The 24,297-nt window shown below is 38.0% G+C and overlaps 1 protein-coding gene across 2 annotated transcripts in view; it reads left to right on the top strand.

Annotated features, from left to right (window-relative positions):
• The first annotated feature begins 394 nt into the window (after positions 1 to 394).
• LOC133609850 (guanine nucleotide exchange factor VAV3) overlaps positions 395 to 24,297 on the top strand; it is a 253,478-nt gene continuing 229,575 nt past the window's right edge. For both annotated transcript variants that reach the window (XM_061965862.1, XM_061965861.1), the window contains exon 1: positions 395 to 730. In XM_061965862.1, coding sequence (XP_061821846.1) covers positions 524 to 730 — 207 coding nt within the window. In that variant the 5' untranslated portion in view covers positions 395 to 523. The remainder of the gene's footprint in view (positions 731 to 24,297) is intronic.

Genomic DNA, 24,297 nt, shown 5'->3' with positions numbered 1-24,297 from the left:
ACACACGTCTGAATTACAGAGAGATTTGAGCATATCAAGTAGAAACAAGCATGCATCCAAACACACTTAACTCCCAGAGGACTTCTTCGTCCTTTAGCTACTCTATGCCTTTTAAATTAAATAATTCCCAGAGTGTTAATTCGTGTAAGAAGATAAGTATAATGATGTAATGTTGTGTGCCTGCAACAGAATGTTAAGCGGAAGAAGTGGATGTGGAGGGGGCGGGCAGAGCGAGTAGGGGGGAGAGAGAGAGAGAGAGAGAGAGAGAGAGAGAGAGAGAGAGAGAGAGAGAGAGAGAGAGAGAGAGAGAGAGAGAGAGAGAGAGCGAGAGAGAGAGAGAGAGAGAGAGAGAGAGAGAGAGAGTCCATCCAGTCATGCAAGCACACAAGACTGCCATCCTCACACCGACTCTATCCGCCCGTCCTCCCGCTCCCTTCTCACCATGGACGCGCTTTAAGGAGCACCGTCCCAGCTCGCCACAGATCCGGAATCCGAACTACCGCCGACTCGACGGAGAGGAGTAATGATGGAATATTGGCGGCAATGCGCGCTGTGGCTGATCCACTGCAAGGTGCTTCCAGCCAACCACCGGGTGACGTGGGAGACCGCGCAGGTATTCGACCTGGCCCAGACCCTCCGGGATGGAGTCCTCCTCTGCCATCTGCTCAACAACCTCCAGCCGCACTCCATCAACCTCAAGGAGATCAACCTGCGACCTCAAATGTCACAGGTAAGGCGTCTCGCTTCACACGCCAGACTTCCTTCAAAATGTCGCCACTTCAGAGGTTCACTACCGCTTCAAAAAACTGCCATATGTAACCACAAATATCAAGAAATAACGCCGAACTAGTCGATATTTTACACTTTGGCTCACTACACATGTGCCGAACACTGCACAGAACCCCTAAAATCACGTTCGACTTGTGCGTGTATCGTACGACCCACGCGTTATTAAGTAATAAGAAGGCAAACTTAAAATTCGGTCTCAAGTGAAGGGAATTTGGTATAGGCACCTGTACTGGCCGACAGTGGAAAAAGTCAATTCGGTTTGTTGTGTTTTTGCTCAACAGTTGTGTCAAAAATAGACAATATAGATCAGAGCTGGGCGAATATTTTGACTCGGGGGCCACATTGAGAGAAAATATCTGTCTGGGGGGGGGCCAATGTGTATGTGTGTATAAATTATATATACACATTTAGCTGTAAAAATCTGTGTTTGGGTCCCTTTTTCCCCCAGGAACACTAATACCAAAAGTCACAATGTCCGATAAAGTTCTTAAAAAGTTATGACAGACCACCTCAAAAAAACTAAATTGAATTTTACAGTTTTTTACTGATTGAGACACCTAAAATGTACATGAAAATGAAGAAAGTGGGATTTACAATATTAACTACGAACAATAAAACACTGAATATTAACAACATATGATCATCAGACCAGCTCCTCCATAGACATCTTTTACATTTCAAGCAAAACACAACAAAATGTGTACAAAAAATAGATGTAGAATTCGGCACGAAACAAACCAGCATTGAAAAGGCGATGTAAAGAAAATCATAACTTTGGTTGATATTTGTCAACACGCTGCCCACATAGCGAAGTCAGGAAATAACGCCATACTAATCGATGTTTTACACCTTGTCTCCTTATACATGTGCCGAACACTGCACAGAACCCCTAAAACCACGTTCGACTTGTGCGTGTATCGTACGACCCACGCGTTATTAAGTAATAAGAAGGCAAACTTAAAATTCGGTCTCAAGTGAAGGGAATTTGGTATAGGCACCTGTACTGGCCGACAGTGGAAAAAGTCAATTCGGTTTGTTGTGTTTTTGCTCAACAGTTGTGTCAAAAAATAGACAATATAGATCAGAGCTGGGTGAATATTTTGACTCGGGGGCCACATTGAGAGAAAATATGTGTCTGGGGGGCCAATGTGTGTGTGTGTGTATAAATGATATATACACATTTAGCTGTAAAAATCTGTGTTTGGGTCCCTTTTTCCCCCAGGAACACTAATACCAAAAGTCACAATGTCCGATAAAGTTCTTTAAAAGTTATGACAGACCACCTCAAAAAAACTAAATTGAATTTGACATTTTTTTACTGAATGAGACATTAAAAATGTACTCAAAAATAAAGAAAGTGGGATTTACACTATTAACTATGGACAATAAAACACTGAATATAAACAACATATGATCATCAGACCAGCTCCTCCATAGACATCTTTTACAATTCAAGCAAAACACAACAAAATGTGTACAAAAAATAGATGTAGAATTCGGCACGAAACAAACCAGCATTGAAAAGGCGATGTAAAGAAAATCATAACTTTGGTTGACATTTGTCAACGCGCTGCCCACGTAGCGAAGTCAGGAAATAACGCCGTACTAATCGATATTTTGCACCTTGTCTCCTTATACATGTGCCCAACACTGCACAGAACCCCTAAAACCACGTTCGACTTGTGCGTGTATCGTACGACCCACGCGTTATTAAGTAATAAGAAGGCAAACTTAAAATTCGGTCTCAAGTGAAGGGAATTTGGTATAGGCACATGTACTGGCCGACAGTGGAAAAAGTCAATTCGGTTTGTTGTGTTTTTGCTCAACAGTTGTGTCAAAAAATAGACAATATAGATCAGAGCTGGGTGAATATTTTGACTCGGGGGCCACATTGAGAGAAAATATGTGTCTGGGGGGCCAATGTGTGTGTGTGTGTATAAATGATATATACACATTTAGCTGTAAAAATCTGTGTTTGGGTCCCTTTTTCCCCCAGGAACACTAATACCAAAAGTCACAATGTCCGATAAAGTTCTTTAAAAGTTATGACAGACCACCTCAAAAAAACGGAATGGAATATTACAGTTTTTTACTGATTGAGACACCTAAAATGTACATGAAAATGAAGAAAGTGGGATTTACAATATTAACTACGAACCATAAAACACTGAATATTAACAACATATGAACATAAGACCAGCTCCTTCTTAGACATCTTTTACAATTCAAGCAAAACACAACAAAATGTGTACAAAAAATAGATGCAGAATTCGGCACGAAACAAACCAGCATTGAAAAGGCCATGTAAAGAAAATCATAACTTTGGTTGACATTTGTGAACGCGCTGCCCACGTAGCGAAGTCAGGGAATAACGCCGTACTAATCGATATTTTACACCTTGGCTCCTTATACATGTGCCGAACACTGCACAAAACCCCTAAAACCACGTTCGACTTGTGCGTGTATCGTACAACCCACGCGGTATTAAGTAATAAGAAGGCAAACTTAAAATTCGGTCATAAGTGAAGCCAATTTGGTATAGACACCTGTACTGGCCGACATTGGAAAAAGTCAGTTCGGTTTGTTGTGTTTTTGCCCAACAGTTGTGTCAAAAAATAGACAATATAGATCAGAGCTGGGCGAATAGTGACTCGGGGGCCACATTGAGAGAAAACATGTGTCTGGGGGGCCAATGTGTATGTGTGTATAAATGATATATACACATTTAGCTGTAAAAATCTGTGTTTGGGTCCCTTGTTTCCCCCAGTAACACTAATACCAAAAGTCACAATGTCCGATAAAGTTCTTAAAAAGTTATGACAGACCACCTCAAAAAAACGGAATGGAATATTACAGTTTTTTACTGATTGAGACACCTAAAATGTACATGAAAATGAAGAAAGTGGGATTTACAATATTAACTACGAACAATAAAACACTGAATATTAACAACATATGATCATCAGACCAGCTCCTCCATAGACATCTTTTACATTTCAAGCAAAACACAACAAAATGTGTACAAAAAATAGATGTAGAATTCGGCACGAAACAAACCAGCATTGAAAAGGCGATGTAAAGAAAATCATAACTTTGGTTGATATTTGTCAACACGCTGCCCACATAGCGAAGTCAGGAAATAACGCCGTACTAATCGATATTTTGCACCTTGTCTCCTTATACATGTGCCCAACACTGCACAGAACCCCTAAAACCACGTTCGACTTGTGCGTGTATCGTACGACCCACGCGTTATTAAGTAATAAGAAGGCAAACTTAAAATTCGGTCTCAAGTGAAGGGAATTTGGTATAGGCACATGTACTGGCCGACATTGGAAAAAGTCAATTCGGTTTGTTGTGTTGTTGCTCAACAGTTGTGTCAAAAATAGACTATATAGATCAGAGCAGAGTGAATATTTTGGTCACATTGAGAGAAAACATGTGTCTGGGGGGGCCAATGTGTATGTGTGTATAAATGATATATACACATTTAGCTGTAAAAATCTGTGTTTGGGTCCCTTGTTTTCCCCAGGAACACTAATACCAAAAGTCACAATGTCCGATAAAGTTCTTAAAAAGTTATGACAGACCACCTCAAAAAAACGGAATGGAATTTTACAGTTTTTTACTGATTGAGACACTTAAAATGTACATGAAAATGAAGAAAGTGGTATTTACAATATTAACTACGAACCATAAAATACTGAATATTAACAACATATGATCATCAGACCAGCTCCTCCATAGACATCTTTTACAATCAAGCAAAACATAACAACAATGTAACCAAAATGTGTACAAAAATAAATGTAGAATTCGGCACGAAACAAACCAGCATTGAAAAGGCGATGTAAAGAAAATCATAACTTTGGTTGACATTTGTCATTACGCTGCCCACGTAGTGAAGTCAGGAAATAACGCCATACTAATCGATGTTTTACACCTTGTCTCCTTATACATGTGCCGAACACTGCACAGAACCCCTAAAACCACGTTCGACTTGTGCGTGTATCGTACGACCCACGCGTTATTAAGTAATAAGAAGGCAAACTTAAAATTCGGTCTCAAGTGAAGGGAATTTGGTATAGGCACCTGTACTGGCCGACAGTGGAAAAAGTCAATTCAGTTTGTTGTGTTTTTGCTCAACAGTTGTGTCAAAAATAGACAAAATAGATCAGAGCTGGGTGAATATTTTGACTCGGGGGCCACATTGAGAGAAAATATGTGTCTGAGGGGCCAATGTGTATGGGTGTATAAATTATATATACACATTTAGCTGTAAAAATCTGTGTTTGGGTCCCTTGTTTTCCCCAGGAACACTAATACCAAAAGTCACAATGTCCGATAAAGTTCTTAAAAAGTTATGACAGGCCACCTCCAAAAAAATAAATGGAATTTTACATTTTTTTTTTACTGAATGGGACACCCAAAATGTACATGAAAATAAAGAAAGTGGGATTTACAATATTAACTACGAACAATAAAACACTGAATATTAACAACATATGATCATCAGACCAGCTCCTCCATAGACATCTTTTACATTCAAGCAAAACACAACAAAAATGTAACAAACAGCAAAATATGAATGCGAAGTGTAATAAATACCTACAATATGATATATAATTTTTATGCAGAAATTTGTTGTAAAAATTTGCTTCCGCATCTGTTCCTGACACATGCGTTTGAAAACAAACCCCGCCCACTCTGCTTTGTTCCTGGTCTGAGCTGCTGTGACGTAGATTACCCTAATAACTCCTATAACAACTCAAAAGTGCAGATTTCAACCATTGAAATGCTTTCTATAGTTCAAGACTTACGGTCATTTAAAAACAGCACTGCACATCATAATGGCGGCTACACTTTTGATGTTAAAGGTCTAAAAAAAATGATGTAGAACGTCTGGCGGGCCGGATTGAAAATCTTAATGGGCCGCATGTGGCCCGCGGGCCGGATTTTTCCAGGTCTGATATAAATGGATGTTTTGTTCCCAACATTGCCAGCATTGGTTTCACATGTGATGACATTTCAAAGATGAATTGATTTACATGAAGACGATTCCAGTGATAAAAGTATAATTTTCACGTGACAAATATTAAAAGTCATGGATTATTAAAACCGGTGAAAATTCACTAATTTCAAAATGTCATAACTTTTTATTTACCCCTTTCTGAAGAAGGTGAAAGTGTGCTAGCTAAACAAAGCAACAGGAAAAAAAAAAGAGTTTTCACATTTAGTGCATTTTTAATTGATGAAATTCATGAAATTAGCATCGGAAGTGAGTTTTGTCGAGTGCACACAATGTTGTTCGAGATTTGTGGCTCGTGTAAAGTATTTGTAATAACGCTGTTATTTAATGAGTAATCTACAAAACCCAAAACCAGTAAAGTTGTCACGTTGTGTAAATGGTAAATAAAAACAGAATACAATGATTTGCAAATCCTTTTCAACCTATAATCAATTGAATCAATCAATCAATCAATCAATCAATCAATGTTTATTTATATAGCCCTAAATCACAAGTGTCTCAAAGGGCTGCACAAGAATAGACTGCAAAGACAAGATATTTAATGTTCACACTGAAAAACTTCATTTTTTTGCAAATAATCATTAACTTAGAATTTAATGGCAGCAACACATTGCAAAAAAGTTGGCACAGGGGCATTTTTTACCACAGTGTTACATGGCCTTTCCTTTTAACAACACTCAGTAAACATTTGGGAACTGAGGAGACATTTCAGGTGGAATTATTTCCCATTCTTGCTTGATGTACAGCTTAAGTTGTTCAACAGTCCGGGGGTCTCCGTTGTGCTATTTTAGGCTTCATAATGCACCACACATTTTCAATGTGAGACAGGTCTGGACTACAGGCAGGCCAGTCTAGTACCTGCACTCTTTTACTATGAAGCCACGCTGTTGTAACACGTGGCTTAATAATAATAATAATAATAATAATAATAATAATAATAATAATGGATACGATTTTATATCGCGCTTTTCTATTATTAGATACTCAAAGCGCTCACAGAGAAGTGGGAACCCATCATTCATTCACATTCATTGGCATTGTCTTGCTGAAATAAGCAGGGGCGTCCATGATAACCTTGTTTGGATGGCAACAGATGTGTAAGTTACCCATGTCTTGGGCACTAATACACCCCCATACCATCACACATGCTGGCTTTTACACTTTGCGCCGAGGATTTGCAAATCATCGTATTCTGTTTTTATTTACGATTTACACAAAGTACCAACTTCACTGGTTTTGGGGTTTGCAATTAATGAGTTTTCGGTCCGTTACAACGCTGTTAGCAATAGCTTGATGTAACGTGGCAAGCTACTTTTGTTGTGGTTTTATTTATGTCAACAACGAGACAACGTCATAAGTTCAATGCAGAAAATATATTTTTTACTCGTGAAAGCAACAAGCAGAACCACACTAAAATTAAGTTAAGACCCAGCAGATTTGCTCACATTTTCAGTAGACCCATAGTAAATTCATAAACGAACCAAACTTCATGAATGTTTTTTGTGGCCAACAAGTATGTGCTCCAATCACTCTATCACAAAAAAATAAGAGTTGTAGAAATTATTGGAAACTCAAGACAGCCATGACATTATGTTCTTTACAAGTGTATGTAAACATTTGATCATGACTGAATAAATACAATTATTTTGATACATTGTTTTATTTTTCTGCTGTGTCAGATTATAAACTTTAAGGCAGTGTAGCATCACAGGGACAAAAAACAGACCCCATTGACTACCATTATCAATACACATTTTAGTCATTACACAATATAATCTTGCAACTGTACACTTTGTCATATTTAACTGTTTGGAATGAGATGGGACCATTTTTTGCAACTGAGCTCTATAGGCTTGAAAAGCAAACAATATAAAGGATTGCCCATCATTTAATTTCATTTGCATCAACTCTCAATGCAAAGTTTCTCCGCACTGTGAGGGTTACAGCCAAAGTTGGCGCTAATTAATGCCACTGTTAGATTCCCACGCATAGTCGATAGCGGTCTGGCCACATGGTTCCTGTTTGTCAGATACCATCTGCCTCATATGAGGACAGTGAGCCAGATTAATATTGAGTGCCGGGCTCAGTGACAGCACGCTTAACCCAGCAGGCACAGGACCTGAAAACAACCTTGACAGCAATTAGGTACTGACGTCGAGCAACTGCAACATACCATTGAAACAGCATGCTTTTTGACAACGTTTAATCAATGTTGAGTTTTGACGTTGATTTGACCATTGAATTTTGGTCATTTACCAACCAATATTCTACAACACAAATACAACATTAAAACAACATGCTTTTTGACAACGTTTAATCAATGTCAGGTTCTGACGTTGATTTGACCATTGAATTTTGGTCATTTCCCAACCAATATTCTACAACACAAATACAACGTTGAAACAACATGCTTTTTGACGTTTATTCAATGTTGGGTTCTGACATTTAATTTTGGTCATTTACCAACCAATATTCTACAACGCAAATACAATGTTGAAACAACATGCTTTTTTACAACGTTGATTCAATGTCAGGGTGTGACGTTGATTTGTCCATTGAAATTTGGTCATTTCCAAACCAATAAGTTCCAACTCAAATACAACATTGTAACATGTTTTTTGACGTTTATTCAATGTTGGGTTCTGACTTTGATTTGTCCATTTAATTTTGGTCATTTACCAATCATTATTCTACAACACGAATACAACGTTGAAACAACATGCTTTTTGACAACGTTTATTCAATGTCAGGTTGTGACGTTGCTTTGAACATTGAATTTTGGTCATTTCCCAACCAATATTCTACAACACAAATAAAACGTTGAAACAACATGCTTTTTGACGACGTTTATTCAATGCCAGGTTCTGACGTTGATTTGACCATAGAATTTTGGTCATTTCCCAACCAAAATTGTACAACACAAATACAACGTTGAAACAACATGCTTTTTGATGACGTCTAATCAATGTTGGGTTCTGACGTCGATTTGACCATTGAAATTTTGGTCATTTCCCAACTAAAATTCTACAAAACCAATACAACGTTGAAACAACATGCTTTTTGACAACGTTAAATCAACGTCACAACCTGACATTGAATAGAACATTGAATTTTGATCATTTCCCAACCAATATTCTACAACACAAATACAACATTGAAACAACATGTTTTTTGACGTTTATTCAATGTTGGGTTCTGACTTTGATTTGTCCATTTAATTTTGGTCATTTACCAATCATTATTCTACAACACGAATACAACGTTGAAACAACATGCTTTTTGACAACGTTTATTCAATGTCAGGTTGTGACGTTGATTTGAACATTGAATTTTGGTCATTTCCCAACCAATTTTCTACAACACAAATACATCGTTAAAAAAACATGCTTTTTGACAACATTTATTCAATGCCAGGTTCTGACGTTGATTTGACCATTGAATTTTGGTCATTTCCCAACCAATATTCTACAACACAAATACAACGTTGAAACAACATGCTTGATGACGTTAATTCAATGTCAGGTTGTGACGTTGATTTGACCATAAAATTTTGGTCATTTCCCGACCAAAATTCTACAACACAAATACAACGTTGAAACAACATGCTTTTTGACAACGTTTAATCAATGTTGGGTTCTGACGTTGATTTGACCATAGAATGTTGAAACATGCTTTTTGACAACGTTTATTCAATGTCAGGTTGTGACGTTGAATTGACCATTGAATTTTGGTCATTTCCCAACCAATATTCTACAACACAAATACAACGTTGAAACAACATGCTTTTTGACTACGTTTATTCAATGTTGGGTTGAGACGTTGATTTGACCATTGAAATTTGGTCATTTGCCAAACAAAATTCTACAACACAAATACAACGTTGAAACAACATACTTTTTGACAACGTTTAAACAATGTTGGGTTCTGACGTTAATTTGACCATTGAATTTTGGTAATTTCCCAACCATAATTCTACAACACAAATACAATGTTCAAACAATATGCTTTTTGACAACGTTTAATCAATGTTGGGTTCTGACGTTGATTTGACCATTGGATTATGGTAATTTCCCATCCAATATTCTACAGCACAAATACAACGTTGAAACAACATGCTTTTTGACAACGTTATCCAATGTCAGGTTGTGACGTTGATTTGACCATTGAAATTTGGTCATTTCCTAACCAATATTCCACAACACAAATACAACGTTGAAACATGCTTTTTAACAACGTTTATTCAATGTCAGGTTGTGACGTTGATTTGACCATTGAATTTTGGGCATTTCCCAACCAACATCCTACAACACAAACACGTCGAAACAACATACTTTTTGACTACGTTGATTCAATGTCAGGTTGTGACGTTGATTTGACCATTGAATTTTGGTATGTTCCCAACCAACAACGTGGATCTGAATTTACAAATACAACTATTCTGCAACTTTGTTTCCAAGTCAGTTTTAAAGGGCATGTAACGTTGTTTCAATGTCGTTTGCCTGCTGGGAAACATTTGCCTATTGAGTCTGCAGACTGGTTTCAGTTAGACTCTCACAGTAGCACACGTCAAAATAAGTGATCAAGTGGAAATATCAGTTGCATGAACGGAGAGTGGTATTAGGCTTATTTCCTGGAAAGACCACTCCAAACACAATGCCACAGTAGCTGCCCGGTCAATATAATATGCAGTTACTGGTCCCTCACAATCGAACCGGGCATCCGCTGCCCAGTGGACAATCTAAATAAGCTTTGGCGATTTGTAATGGCATCAACAATGATGGAAACCAACCAGGGAAGGATCCTTTTACCCGGGTAAAACTTGATTGAGGCTGTAAAAGGAGAAGCTGAGCGGTTCACTTACTGTCAGCAGCTAATAGGAGACGTCAATAGGTCAGTGTTTGCTCTCCGTTGTGACATAATGACATTAAAAAAGTTGGCGTGCAGAGAAGGCTGGCAGACCGTGTTCATGCACAGTGCCTGACCTGACGCCGATTGGGTTATTTATAGGCAGAGTTTGTTTTATGCATGGTTGACTGGCTTACTCGCAGGGCGTGTTGAGAGAAATTTGTTTAAGAATATAACTTAAAATGACACGGTGCATATATCAGACATCCTTTTTGGTCTGGATTGTCACGGCTCAGTTTATCTGATGTTGTGTACGACTGTAAGACTTTAGGGTTTTACTCGGGATGTTTCAATCACGGTTTTATGCTGCCGATTCCAATAACCATCCATGAGTGAAATACCAATACCAAATATATACCAATACCAAATATATCACATACAAACACCGTTTCCATAGGAGTTGGGAAATTGTGTTAGATGTAAATATAAATGGAATACAATGATTTGCAAATCATTTTCAACCCATATTCAGTTGAATATGCTACAAAGACAACACATATGATTTTCAAACTGAGAAACATTTTTTTTTTTTGCAAATAATCATTAACTTTAGAATTTGATGCCAGCAACACGTGACAAAGAAGTTGGGAAAGGTGGCAATAAATACTGATAAAGTTGAGGAATGCTCATCAAACACTTATTTGGAACATCCCACAGGTGAACAGGCAAATTGGGAACAGGTGGGTGCCATGATTGGGTATAAAAGTAGATTCCACGAAATGCTCAGTCATTCACAAACAAGGATGGGGCGAGGGTCACCACTTTGTCAACAAATGCGTGAGCAAATTGTTGAACAGTTTAAGAAAAACCTTTCTCAACCAGCTATTGCAAGGAATTTAGGGATTTCACCATCTACGGTCTGTAATTTCATCAAAGGGTTCAGAGAATCTGGAGAAATCACTGCACGTAAGCAGCTAAGCCCGTGACCTTCGATCCCTCAGGCTGTACTGCATCAACAAGCGACATCTGTGTGTAAAGGATATCACCACATGGGCTCAGGAACACTTCAGAAACACACTGTCAGTAACTACAGTTGGTCGCTACATCTGTAAGTGCAAGTTAAAACACTCCTAGGCAAGGCGGAAACCGTTTATCAACAACACCCAGAAACGCCGTCGGCTTCGCTGGGCCTGAGCTCATCTAAGATGGACTGATACAAAGTGGAAAAGTGTTCTGTCGTCTGACGAGTCCACATTTCAAATTGTTTTTGGAAACTGTGGACGTTGTGTTCTCCGGACCAAAGAGGAAAAGAACCATCCGGATTGTTATAGGCGCAAAGTTGAAAAGCCAGCATGTGTTATGGTATGGGGGTGTATTAGTGCCCAAGACATGGGTAACTTACACTTCTGTGAAGGTGCCATTAATGCTGAAAGGTACATACAAGTTTTGGAGCAACATATGTTGCCATCCAAGCAACGTTACCATAGACGCCCCTGCTTATTTCAGCCAGAAAATGCCAAGCCACGTGTTACATCAACGTGGCTTCATCAATCAATCAATCAATTTTTATTTATATAGCCCTAAATCACAAGTGTCTCAAAGGGCTGCACAAGCCACAACGACATCCTCGGTACAGAGCCCACATAAGGGCAAGGAAAAACTCACCCCAGTGGGACGTCGATGTGAATGACTATGAGAAACCTTGGAGAGGACCGCATATGTGGGTAACCCCCCACCTCTAGGGAGACCGAATGCAATGGATGTCGAGTGGGTCTAACATAATATTGTGAGAGTACAGTCCATAGTGGATGCAGCATAACAGTAAGAGTCCAGTCCACAGTGGGGCCAGCAGGAGACCATCCCGAGCGGAGACGGGTCAGGAGCACAGAGATGTTCCCAACCGTCCACCCCGGGTCCCGACCCCGGACAGCCAGAGTGCGGGTACTAGACTGGCCTGCCTGTAGTCCAGACCTGTCTCCCATTGAAAATGTGTGGCGCATTATGAAGCCTAAAATACCACAACGGAGACCCCCGGACTGTTGAACAACTTAAGCTGTACATCAAGCAAGAAAGGGAAATAATTCCACCTGAGAAGCTTAAAAAATGTGTCTCCTCAGTTCCCAAACGTTTACTGAGTGTTGTTAAAAGGAAAGGCCATGTAACACAGTGGTGAACATGCCCTTTCCCAACTACTTTACTACTTTACTAATTATTATTTGCAAAAAAAAAATAAAGTTTATGAGTTTGAACATCAAATATCTTGTCTTTGTTGCATATTCAATTGAATATGGGTTGAAAAGGATTTGCAAATCATTGTATTCCTTTTATATTTACATCTAACACAATTTCCCAACTCATATGGAAACGGGATTTGTATATTTCCTCAAAATGTTTCCATTCACGAGTTCTATTGACAGTTGAACAATATCAACAAAATAATTTAAGTACTTCCTTATTATCTTTTATTTCATACAATTGTTTATTCAAAACAAAGTCAATAGTAAACAATAGCTAAACAAAATTAAAAAGTTCTCTATAACAGTCATTTAAATCATTCGTTTTTTCTAGGGATGTGCCAATTGATCGGCCACTGATCAGAAAACGCCGATTTTCATGACAATTGTCAATTAAGACATTGTGGAAGAAGCTCTTGTAAATTTACAATAATTACCTTCATTATGGCGAAAAAAACTGCATTTTTTTAGTTTCCCAAGCATCATTATCAACTACTGTAGGACGAGCTAAATATGTTAGCTAAGCTGGCTAAGCTAGCCGTGAAGCTAGCTTGAAACAGAAGAAATATGTGCTTAGTGATAATAATCACATCCATTATGGCAATAAATTTGCATTTTTTTAGTTTGCCAAGTATCATTATCAACTACTGTAGGACGAGCTAAACATGTTAGCTAAGCTAGTTAAGCTCGCCATTAAACTAGCTTGAAACAGAAGAAATAAGTGCTTAGTAAATTTTAAGAAGTGTAAATAAATCCACGTCACATCAGAAAGTAAGCAGTTATTACCAGGAAATTAATGAGTATAGAGAGAAGGTAATATAACAACTGTTGGTGTGTCAGCTAAAAATGTGTGGTATCGATACCAAGGGTAGTATCAGTATATGATCAATACTAAAGTGATTAGATCAATATTTTTTTTATTTTGTCAAAATGGTTACAAAAATGGATTAAAAAATAATTCCCTGCACACAGGAGGGCTTTGAGGGCAAAAACCAAAGGATTTATATACGTAATAAATAGTTTATCGTTTAATTATTGTGTAACATTGTTTTGTTCAAACAGTTCTATGTAAAAAAAAAGTGAGCACAGAACTAGTTTAAAGTATTTTGTTGACATTGTTAAACTGTCAAAAGCACTCACCATAAATAAACTGAAAAATATACGGTTACTACATCGGTGTAGTAAATAATCCTCTTGGCAAAACACTTCAAGTTAGTTGAAAACTCTTGAGGAAAAAAATGGTCCAGTTTCAAAAACACAGTGAAAAACACAATGAACTTCTGTCTCAGTGTTTTTACAAAGCCATTAAACTTTAAGCACTTCCTGTTTAGGATTCTCATATTGGCAGTTTACCAATAAAGACGTGTTTGGAAAAGCAATCGAGTGTTTCCTCAAACCGCCGCATTGGTGACATCCGCAACTGCCACAACACATTAATTTTGTCATCATTCAAATATTACAATTACAACATAAACAAAACAATTATCAAAATGACACTATAGCCGAAATCAAGGTAACGTAACTACAAACTTAACCAATGTGAACATGGTAGATTTAAGCATAAAATAAAATAGAATAAACAAATGTAGAAATGCACATTTTTACAATGGAGTTCAGGGTGCGCATCGTGCATTCAACCAATTGCAAGCGCTGCACAGAACTCCAACTACAAAGATGATGGTCAAGTTGACTTAAGTCTTTGCATCTTACCGTTTCGTTATTTTATCTGTTGAGTGGATAATTTACAATTAAAGAAGGTATTGTGCGTCGATACAGAGGGCGCTTAAAGTCAGCTAACACGTCATATTAAAACACGTCATGTGTGACGTGGGTTACATTTTAATTGCTTTTGCGACCTCCAGTGGACACATATAAAACAGCAGTTTCTTTCATTAAAAAAATCGCCGGTCATTTTTATACTTAGCCAAGTGATCTTGCGGGACGTGGGCCGGATCAAACCTGCCCGCACGTTTGACACCCCTGTTCTAGACTCTTATAGAATTCATGTTGCTTACTTTCTATTGTAACTAGAAAGAAACTAGAAAATCAAGTAAAAATAAATACAATATTAGCTAGAAGGGATCAACATTAAAATGCTTTAACCCTGTAAGACCCAAATAAAGAAAAACCTAAAAAAAATAAAATTGACCTTTCAGATGTTGTAGGAGGCATTAGATGCAGAAATTGAAGAGTAAATTTTTTTATTTTTTTGTACAGGACTGTCTCAGAAAATTAGAATATTGTGATAAAGTCCTTTATTTACTGTAATGCAATTAAAAAACCCAAAAATGTCATACATTCTGGATTCATTACACATCAACTGAAATATTGCAAGCCTTTTATTATTTTAATATTGCTGATTATGGCATACAGCTTAAGAAAACTCAAAAATCGTATCTCAAAAAATTTGAATATTTCCTCAGACCAAGTAAAAAAAAAAAAGCTTTATAAGAGCAAAACAAAATCAAACATTTGAAAATGTCAATTAATGCACTCAGTACTTGGTTGGGAATCCTTTTGCACGGATTACTGCATCAATGCGGCGTGGCATGGAGGCAATCAGCCTGTGGCATTGCTGAGGTGTTATAGATGCCCAGAATGCTTCAATAGCAGCCTTTAGCTCATTTGCATTATTGGGTCTGGTGTCTTTCAGCTTCTTCTTCACAATACCCCTCTCTATGGGGTTCAGGTCAGGGGAGTTGGCAGGCCAATCGCGGACAGTAATGCCATGGTCCGTACACCAGTTACTGGTGGTTTTGGCACTGTGGGCAGGTGCCAGATCATGCTGGAAAATGAAATTATCATCTCCATAGAGCTTTTCAACAGATGGAAGCATGTAGTGCTCTAAAATCTCTAGAAGCGTCTGACTTGGGCTATGAAAAAGAAGCCCTGGACAGTTGCAGAGTGGTCCAGAGTCCTGTTTTCAGACGAAGCAAGTTTTGTATTTCATTTGGAAGTCAAGGCGCTAGAGTCTGGAGGAAGGCTGGAGAGAAGCAAAATCCAAGTTGCTTGAAATCCAGTGTGAAGTTCCCGCAGTCAGCAATGGTTTGGGGAGCCATGTCAGCTGCTGGTGTTGGTCCACTGTGTTTCATCAAGTCCAGAGTCAATGCAGCTGTGTACCAAGAGATTTTAGAGCACTACATGCTTCCATCTGTTGAAAAGCTCTATGGAGATGATGATTTCATTTTCCAGCATGATCTAGCACCTGCCCACAGTGCCAAAACCACCAGTAACTGGTGTACTGACCATGGCATTACTGTCCTCGATTGGCCTGCCAACTCCCCTGACCTGAACCCAATAGAGAATTTGTGGAGTATTGTGAAGAAGAAGCTGAAAGACACCAGACCCAATAATGCAAATGAGCTAAAGGCCGCTATTGAAGCATCCTGGGCATCCATAACACCTCAGCAATGCCACAGGCTGATTGCCTCCATGCCACGCCGCATTGATGCAGTAATCCGTGCAAAAGGATTCCCAACCAAGTACTGAGAGCATTAATTGACATTTTCAAATGTTTGATTTTGTTTTGCTGTTATAAATCTTTTTTTTTTACTTGGTCTGAGGAAATATTCTAATTTTTTGAGATACAATTTTTGAGTTTTCTTAAGCTGTATGCCATAATCAGTAATATTAAAATAATAAAAGGCTTGCAATATTTCAGTTGATGTGTAATGAATCCAGAATGTATGACTTTTTTTTTTTAATTGCATTACAGAAAATAAAGGACTTTATCACAATATTCTAATTTTCTGAGACAGTCCTGTATGTCTGGACAAATATGTCCAAATTCCATCAATGTAAATGTAAATGTTTAATGGCTCTAATTGTCATACCAAAAGGAAAACATGCATACCCCCATTACATCCACACATTCAGGAACATTCCTTTCCCCAGAACTGAATTGTCTGTTGATATCCTCTTTATGGACAAAGTCATGGAATTTTAGGTCAGGCTGATCAATTAACTACATTTTTTAGAGATACAACTTTTAAATCAGTCAAATTTGACCAGAACACAACACAAGGGTAGAATGTATACTATCCATGTATAGAGAAAATACTTCAGCCAGTGATGTAGTGGAGGGAATACAACCTGTTTGAGCCCACTGCTACAAGCCAGCTATTACTACCACATTCACCCAGTGTTGTGTAATTGCAACAATTATATAACAAGCTCTAAATGAAATTTGATGCATCTGTTCCACAATAACAACATATGTACATGCTTTAGACATTGTAATAACAACCAAAAAAATATATAAAAGACATTTTACTTACTTGAATCTGATGAATCCAGTCCAATGAAACAAATAGATGTTGTTCGAAGGAAAACATGAGAGGTTGTGTGAGTTTATGGCCAGAAGGCGTGACTTATAAACAAATGTACGATCCAATAGCCTTGTGAGACTGAACAATAGGACCCAATGACGATGTAAATGTGGTAAAAAAATAAATACATTATAACAGATTGTTTTTTAGGATGGTTAAAGGTAACATTGTAATTTTACAACAAGGGGTGTTACAGTGTTAACTGGCAATTACTTTTTTCACGAAAACTGTCCGACACCAATCGCTGGCCGTGACTTATAAACAAATGTACGATCCAATAGCCTTGTGAGACTGAACAATAGGACCCAATGATGATGTAAATGTGGCAAAAAAAAAATATATAACAGATTGTTTTTTAGGATGGTTTAAGGTAACATTGTAATTTTACAACAAGGGGTGTTACAGGGTTAACTGGCAATTACTTTTTTCACGAAAACTGTCCCACACCAATCGCTGGCCGATCAATCGGAACTTTCCCGAGGTTTTACTTAAAAAGATACATTGTGAGGCCAATTACTTTGAATATTTAATTTGTGTCCGTGTGGTGGCTTAAAATGAACATTAGCCCCCCTCTCGCCTGTAAGTTAAATTTACATAATTGAGGGTGGAGTCGCCATCTCTTTTCCTCGCGCATAATTCATGAGGGCCTTTGTCGTTGGCCAATAACAGTCATGTGACGCCATGGCGGCCTCACCCACGGGACCTCCGAGTTGGAAAGACAAAAGGCAGTGAAGGTCTACAAAGAGGCCGTCTGGGTCCCCAAAGACTCGTATCTAAGGATGCAAAAAAAAACCCTGGAGGGGCTCGCCCACCGTGCTTGTGTTGGCTGCTTAATTAAAACATCAGAGCTCCGCTGGGTTTTTTTTTATTGGCGGGGGGGGACGAGCGCCATCTCATTCTCGAAGATTATTTATGTTTCAGATCTTTTTTTTTACTGAGAAAGATCTACGCTCTACCATTTAGACTCGCTCTTTTGAAAGGCAAATTATGACATGAAGTAGCTCTTCCACTCAGGAAATGAGTTACTGTGGTACTTTGTTGTGTTGCTTCCTTTGTGTGTGTTATAATTGATAGCCCACATGTTGTGTTGACGTATGAAATTATGCTGTTTATTATGTACGCTATAAACATTTACAACAAAGTGCATTAAAGTTGCATTAAGGGGTTCCAGAAACCCCAAATTTAAAAAAAAATAAAAATAAAAATCACCCTCTTTGATCGTTAATTGTATCGTCTAGCCCAGGGGTCGGCAACCCAAAATGTTGAAAGAGTCATATTGGACCAAAAATACAAACAAAAATAATCTGTCTGGAGCCGCAAACAATTAAAAGCCTTATATAAGTGTTATAATGAAGGCAACCCATGCTGTAAGTGTCTATATGTGCTTACTATCAAAATGACGTTAAAAGGTCTTATATACGTGTTATAATGAAGGCAACACATGATGTAAGTGTCTATATTAGCTGTATTAGCCTATTATCAAAATGACTAAAAGTCTTACATAAGTGTTATAATGAAGACAACACATGCTATAAGTGTCTATATTAGCTATATTAGCCTACTATCAAAATGACTTTAAAAGTCTTATGTAAGTGTTATAATGAAGACAACACATGCTATAAGTGTCTATATTAGCCTACTATCAAAATGACTTTAAAAGTTTTATATAAATGTTATAATGAAGGCAACACATGATGTAAGTGTATGTATTAGCTGTAATAGCCTACTATCAAAATGACTTTAAAAGGTCTTATATAAGTGTTATAATGAAGGCAACACATGATGCAAGTGTCTATATTAGCTATATTAGCCTACTATCAAAATTATTTTGAAAGTCTTGTATAAGTGTTATAATGAAGGCAACACATGCTGTAAGTGTCTACATTTGCCTACTATCAAAATGACTTTAAAAGGTCTTATATAAGTGTTATAATGAAGGCAACATATGATGCAAGTGTCTATATTAGCCTACTATCAAAATGACTTTAAAAGTCTTATATAAGTGTTATAATGAAGACAACACATGATGTAAGTGTCTATAATAGCTATATTAGCCTACTATCAAAATGACTTTAAAATGTCTTATATAAGTGTTATAATGAAAACACATGATGTAAGTGTCTATAATAGCTATATTAGCCTACTATCAAAATGACTTTAAAAGTCTTGTATACGTGTTATAATGAAGGAAACAAATGCTGTAAGTGTCTATAATAGCTATATTAGCCTACTATCAAAATTACTTTAAAAGTCTTATATAAGTGTTATAATGAAGACAACACATGATGTAAGTGTCTATAATAGCTATATTAGCCTACTATCAAAATGACTGTAAAAGTCTTATATAAGTGTTATAATGAAGACAACACATGCTGTAAGTGTCTATATTTGCCTACTATCAAAATGACTTTAAAAGTCTTATACAAGTGTTACAATGAAGGCAACACATGCTGTAAGTGTCTATATTAGCTATATTAGCCGACTATCAAAATGACTTTAAAAGTCTTATACAAGTGTTATAATGAAGGCAACACATGCTGTAAGTTTCTATATTAGCTATATTAGCCTACTATCAAAATGACTTTAAAAGTCTTATATAAGTGTTATAATGAAGGCAGCACATGCTGTAAGTGTCTATATTAGCCTACTATCAAAACGACTTTAAAAGTCTTATATAAGTGTTATAATGAAGGCAACACATACTGTAAGTGTCTATATTAGCCTACTATCAAAATTACTTTAAAAGTCTTATATAAGTGTTATAATGAAGGCAACACATGCTGTGTCTATATTAGCCAACTATCAAAATGACGTTAAAAGTCTTATATAAGTGTTATAATGAAGACAACATATGATGTAAGTGTCTATAATAGCTATATTAGCCTACTATCAAAATGACTTTAAAAGTCTTATATAAATGTTATAATGAAGGCAACACATGATGTAAGTGTATGTATTAGCTATAATAGCCTACTAACAAAATGACTTTAAAAGTCTTATATAAGTGTTATAGTGAAGGCAACACATGATGCAAGTGTCTATATTAGCCTACTATCATCTATACTAGCTATATCAGCCTACTATCAAAATGACTTTAAAAGTCCTATATTTAGTTAGTTTATTATTTCTTCGGTCAGTGATCAACAAAACAAACAAAAAGTTTCACACAAACAGTTGTACATTCATAAATTGAAAATGTGTATAATTTTAGCTGTTTGCAAATTCAATATGTTGTGGAGTTTCAGTATTTTTGATTCAATAAATAAGGGGTTTGTATGTTCTCTATATCCAACATTATGTTTTATGCTAACTGATCTTTTTTGTGACACGGTTAATGAATGAAGTGTACTTTTGTAGTTTTCCCCCCATATTTCTGCACAATAACTCAGATATGGTAACACTAGCGGGCAGTAAAGAATATGAAGGGATTTTTGGTCCAGAACATGTTTGCTTTATTCACTATTGACGTGTTTCTCGCTACTTTATGTTGTATATTTTTTACATGAGACTTCCAGTTCAATTTATCATCAATCATTATTTCATGCTTGGTTATGGTTTAAAGTCATATCCAACAATTGCGACGACGACTTTTTACTGTCAACTGAGTTTCATTTTTTTTAATGGTTCCTGCTGGTGGTGTAGCCTCCGGATTTTTTCAACGCAAAAAATGTGCTTTGGCTCAAAAAAGGTTGACAAACACTGATATATACCAGTGCCTACATGGAAACGACCCCCTCTACCTCAAAGAACTGCTCACCCCCCCAAATCCTCCACACGACACTTCCGCTCCGGACAGGCTAACCTCCTCCAACCTCCGAGGACAAAGCTACAAACAATGGGAGACCGGGCTTTCTACTACGCCGCTCCCAGTCTGTGGAACGCTCTCCCTGACCACCTGAGAGCACCACAGACTGTGGATGCTTTTAAAAAAGGCTTAAAAACCCTTCTGTTTAAAAAAGCCTCTTTTTTTTTTAGATATATGTGTGCTAGTTCTAGCTATTAGGCTGTTCTAGTTTTTATTTGTATGAAATTTTATTACCTTTTTATTTTTTTTTAATACACTGTAGCACTTTGAGGTTGTTTGCTCAATGTAAAGTGCTTTTACAAATAAAATCTATTATTATTAGAGATGTCCGATAATGGCTTTTTTGCCGATATCCCGATATTGTCCAACTCTTGATTACCGATTCCGATATCAACCGATACCGATATATACAGTCGTGGAATTCAACACATTATTATGCCTAATTTTTTTGTGTTGCCCCGCTGGATGCATTAAACAATGTAACAAGTTTTTCCAGAATAAATCAACTCAAGTTATGGAAAAAAATGCCAACATGGCACTGCCATATTTATTATTGAAGTCACAAAGTGCATTATTTTTTTTAACATGCCTCAAAACAGCAGCTTGGAATTTGGGACATGCGCTCCCTGAGAGAGCATGAGGAGGTTGAGGTGGGCGGGGGCTGTATATTGTAGCGTCCCGGAAGAGTTAGTGCTGCAAGGGCTTCTGGGTATTTGTTCTGTCCTGTTTATGTTGTGTTACGGTGCGGATGTTCTCCCGAAATGTGTTCTTGTTTGGTGTGGGTTCACAGTGTGGCGCATATTTGTAACAGTGTTAAAGTTGTTTATACGGCCACCCTCAGTGTGACCTGTATGGCTGTTGACCAAGTAAGCATGGCATTCACTTGTGTGCGTGAAAAGCCGTAGATATTAGTATGTCCGTGTACCACTCCGTACAGCGGCGTTTTAAAAAGTCATATATTTTACTTTTTGAAAATGATACCGATAATTTCCGATATCACATTTTAAAGCATTTATCGGCCGATGATATCGACTGTCCGATATTATCGGACATCCCTAATTATTATATATATATATATATATATATATATATATATATATATATACACACACACACACATGTATATTCATATATTACTCATTGTTAAATGCGTCTCTCTGAGGGCCACCATAACTGCGATGTGGCCCTCAATGAAAACGAGTTGGACACACTAATTCTACTAGGTCAGGGGTCGGCAACCTAAAACAAATATTGGACCAAAAATACAAAAACAAATCTGTCTGGAGCCGCAAAAAATTAAAAGCCATATTACATACAGATAGTGTGTCATGAGATATAAATTGAATTAAGAGGACTTAAAGGAAACTAAATGACCTCAAATATAGCTACAAACGAGGCATAATGATGCAATATGTTAGCATCGATTAGCTTGCAGTCATGCAGTGACCAAATATGCCCGATTATCACTCCACACAAGTCAATAACATCAACAGACCTCACCTTTGTGCATTCACGCCCAACATTAAAAGTTTGGTGGACAAAACGAGACAGAAAAAGAAGTGTCATAAAACACGTCCTAGAAAGTCGGAGAAAGTTATACATGTAAACAAACTACGATGACTTCAAGGACCGCCAAATTAGTAGGACAAAACGGCGCTCGCCAAATACTCGAATCAGCAAAGCATGTTTAATATAAACAGTGTGCTTTATAACAATTAGGGAGGATTGTGTCTTGTTTGTTCTCCTACAGAAACCATATTAACACAAAAAATATGTTTTTTTCCCCTCATCTTTTTCCATTTTTCATACATTTTTGAAAAAGCTCCAGAGAGCCACTAGGGCGGCAATAAAGAGCCGCATGCGGGTTGCCGACCCCCGTGCTAGGTTGACCAGGTTAGTTTAAGCACTGCCGCTCACTTAGTTAAAGCTCGTGTATCGTTCAAGCATGAAAAGAAAATGTAATACTGAAAGTCCCTGACGACCCAGTATTTGAAAAGTAGTGGTCGACGTGTAAATCATAAACAATGAGAGATTCATGTACTCGAGAGAAAAAAAGGCAAGATTAGATGCAACTGTGCTGCATATCCCACACACAAACACGCTCACACGGCAGCAGCAGCAGCACAGGAAATCAGGAAACGGAATTGAGGAAGGAAGTGAAACAAAACGTGCCCTCAATACATCTCAGACCAAAGCAGCGACAAGTCAGACACAATGAAGAGAAAAAGCCGTCTCTCTTTACAAACAGAAAAAAAAATTAAAAATAAATGTGGAGCTGCCTTTTCAGGCTTGATGTTCATATTTGGAAAGTGAAAGCGAGAGGAAGATCTAGCGAGAGTGTCATTTTAATGAGCATCAAAACCGCGGCAAGAAAATTACACACAGTCTAAACCAGTAATGATGACTTCATGAACTGTTGTAGGGCTGGGCGATATGGCCTTTTTTTAATATCTTGATATTTTTAGGCCATGTCACGATACACCATACATATCTTCATATTTTGAAGGGGAACCGGAGGGTGTGTTCCAACTATCGTGGGATCACACTCCTCAGCCTTCCCGGGAAGGGTTATTCAGGTGTACTGGAGAGGAGGCTACGCCGGATAGTCGAACCTCGGATTCAGGAGGAACAGTGTGGTTTTCGTCCTGGTCGTGGAACTGTGGACCAGCTCTATACTCTCGGCAGGGTCCTTGAGGGTGCATGGGAGTTTGCCCAACCAGTCTACATGTGCTTTGTGGACTTGGAGAAGGCATTCGACCGTGTCCCTCGGGAAGTCCTGTGGGGAGTGCTCAGAGAGTATGGGGTATCGGACTGTCTGATTGTGGCGGTCCGCTCCCTGTATGATCAGTGTCAGAGCTTGGTTCGCATTGCCGGCAGTAAGTCGGACACGTTTCCAGTGAGGGTTGGACTCCGCCAAGGCTGCCCTTTGTCACCCATTCTGTTCATAACTTTTATGGACAGAATTTCTAGGCGCAGTCAAGGCGTTGAGGGGATCCGGTTTGGTGGCTGCAGGATTAGGTCTCTGCTTTTTGCGGATGATGTGGTCCTGATGGCTTCATCTGGCCAGGATCTTCAGCTCTCACTGGATCGGTTCGCAGCCGAGTGTGAAGCGACTGGGATGAGAATCAGCACCTCCAAGTCCGAGTCCATGGTTCTCGCCCGGAAAAGGGTGGAGTGCCATCTCCGGGTTGGGGAGGAGACCCTGCCCCAAGTGGAGGAGTTCAAGTACCTAGGAGTCTTGTTCACAAGTGGGGGAAGAGTGGATCG

The sequence above is a fragment of the Nerophis lumbriciformis genome, linkage group LG07 (assembly GCF_033978685.3).
Source record: "Nerophis lumbriciformis linkage group LG07, RoL_Nlum_v2.1, whole genome shotgun sequence".
Taxonomy (NCBI): domain Eukaryota; kingdom Metazoa; phylum Chordata; class Actinopteri; order Syngnathiformes; family Syngnathidae; genus Nerophis; species Nerophis lumbriciformis.
The sequence above is the reverse complement of the archived record's forward strand: the minus strand, read 5'-3'. Positions and strand labels throughout refer to the sequence as shown.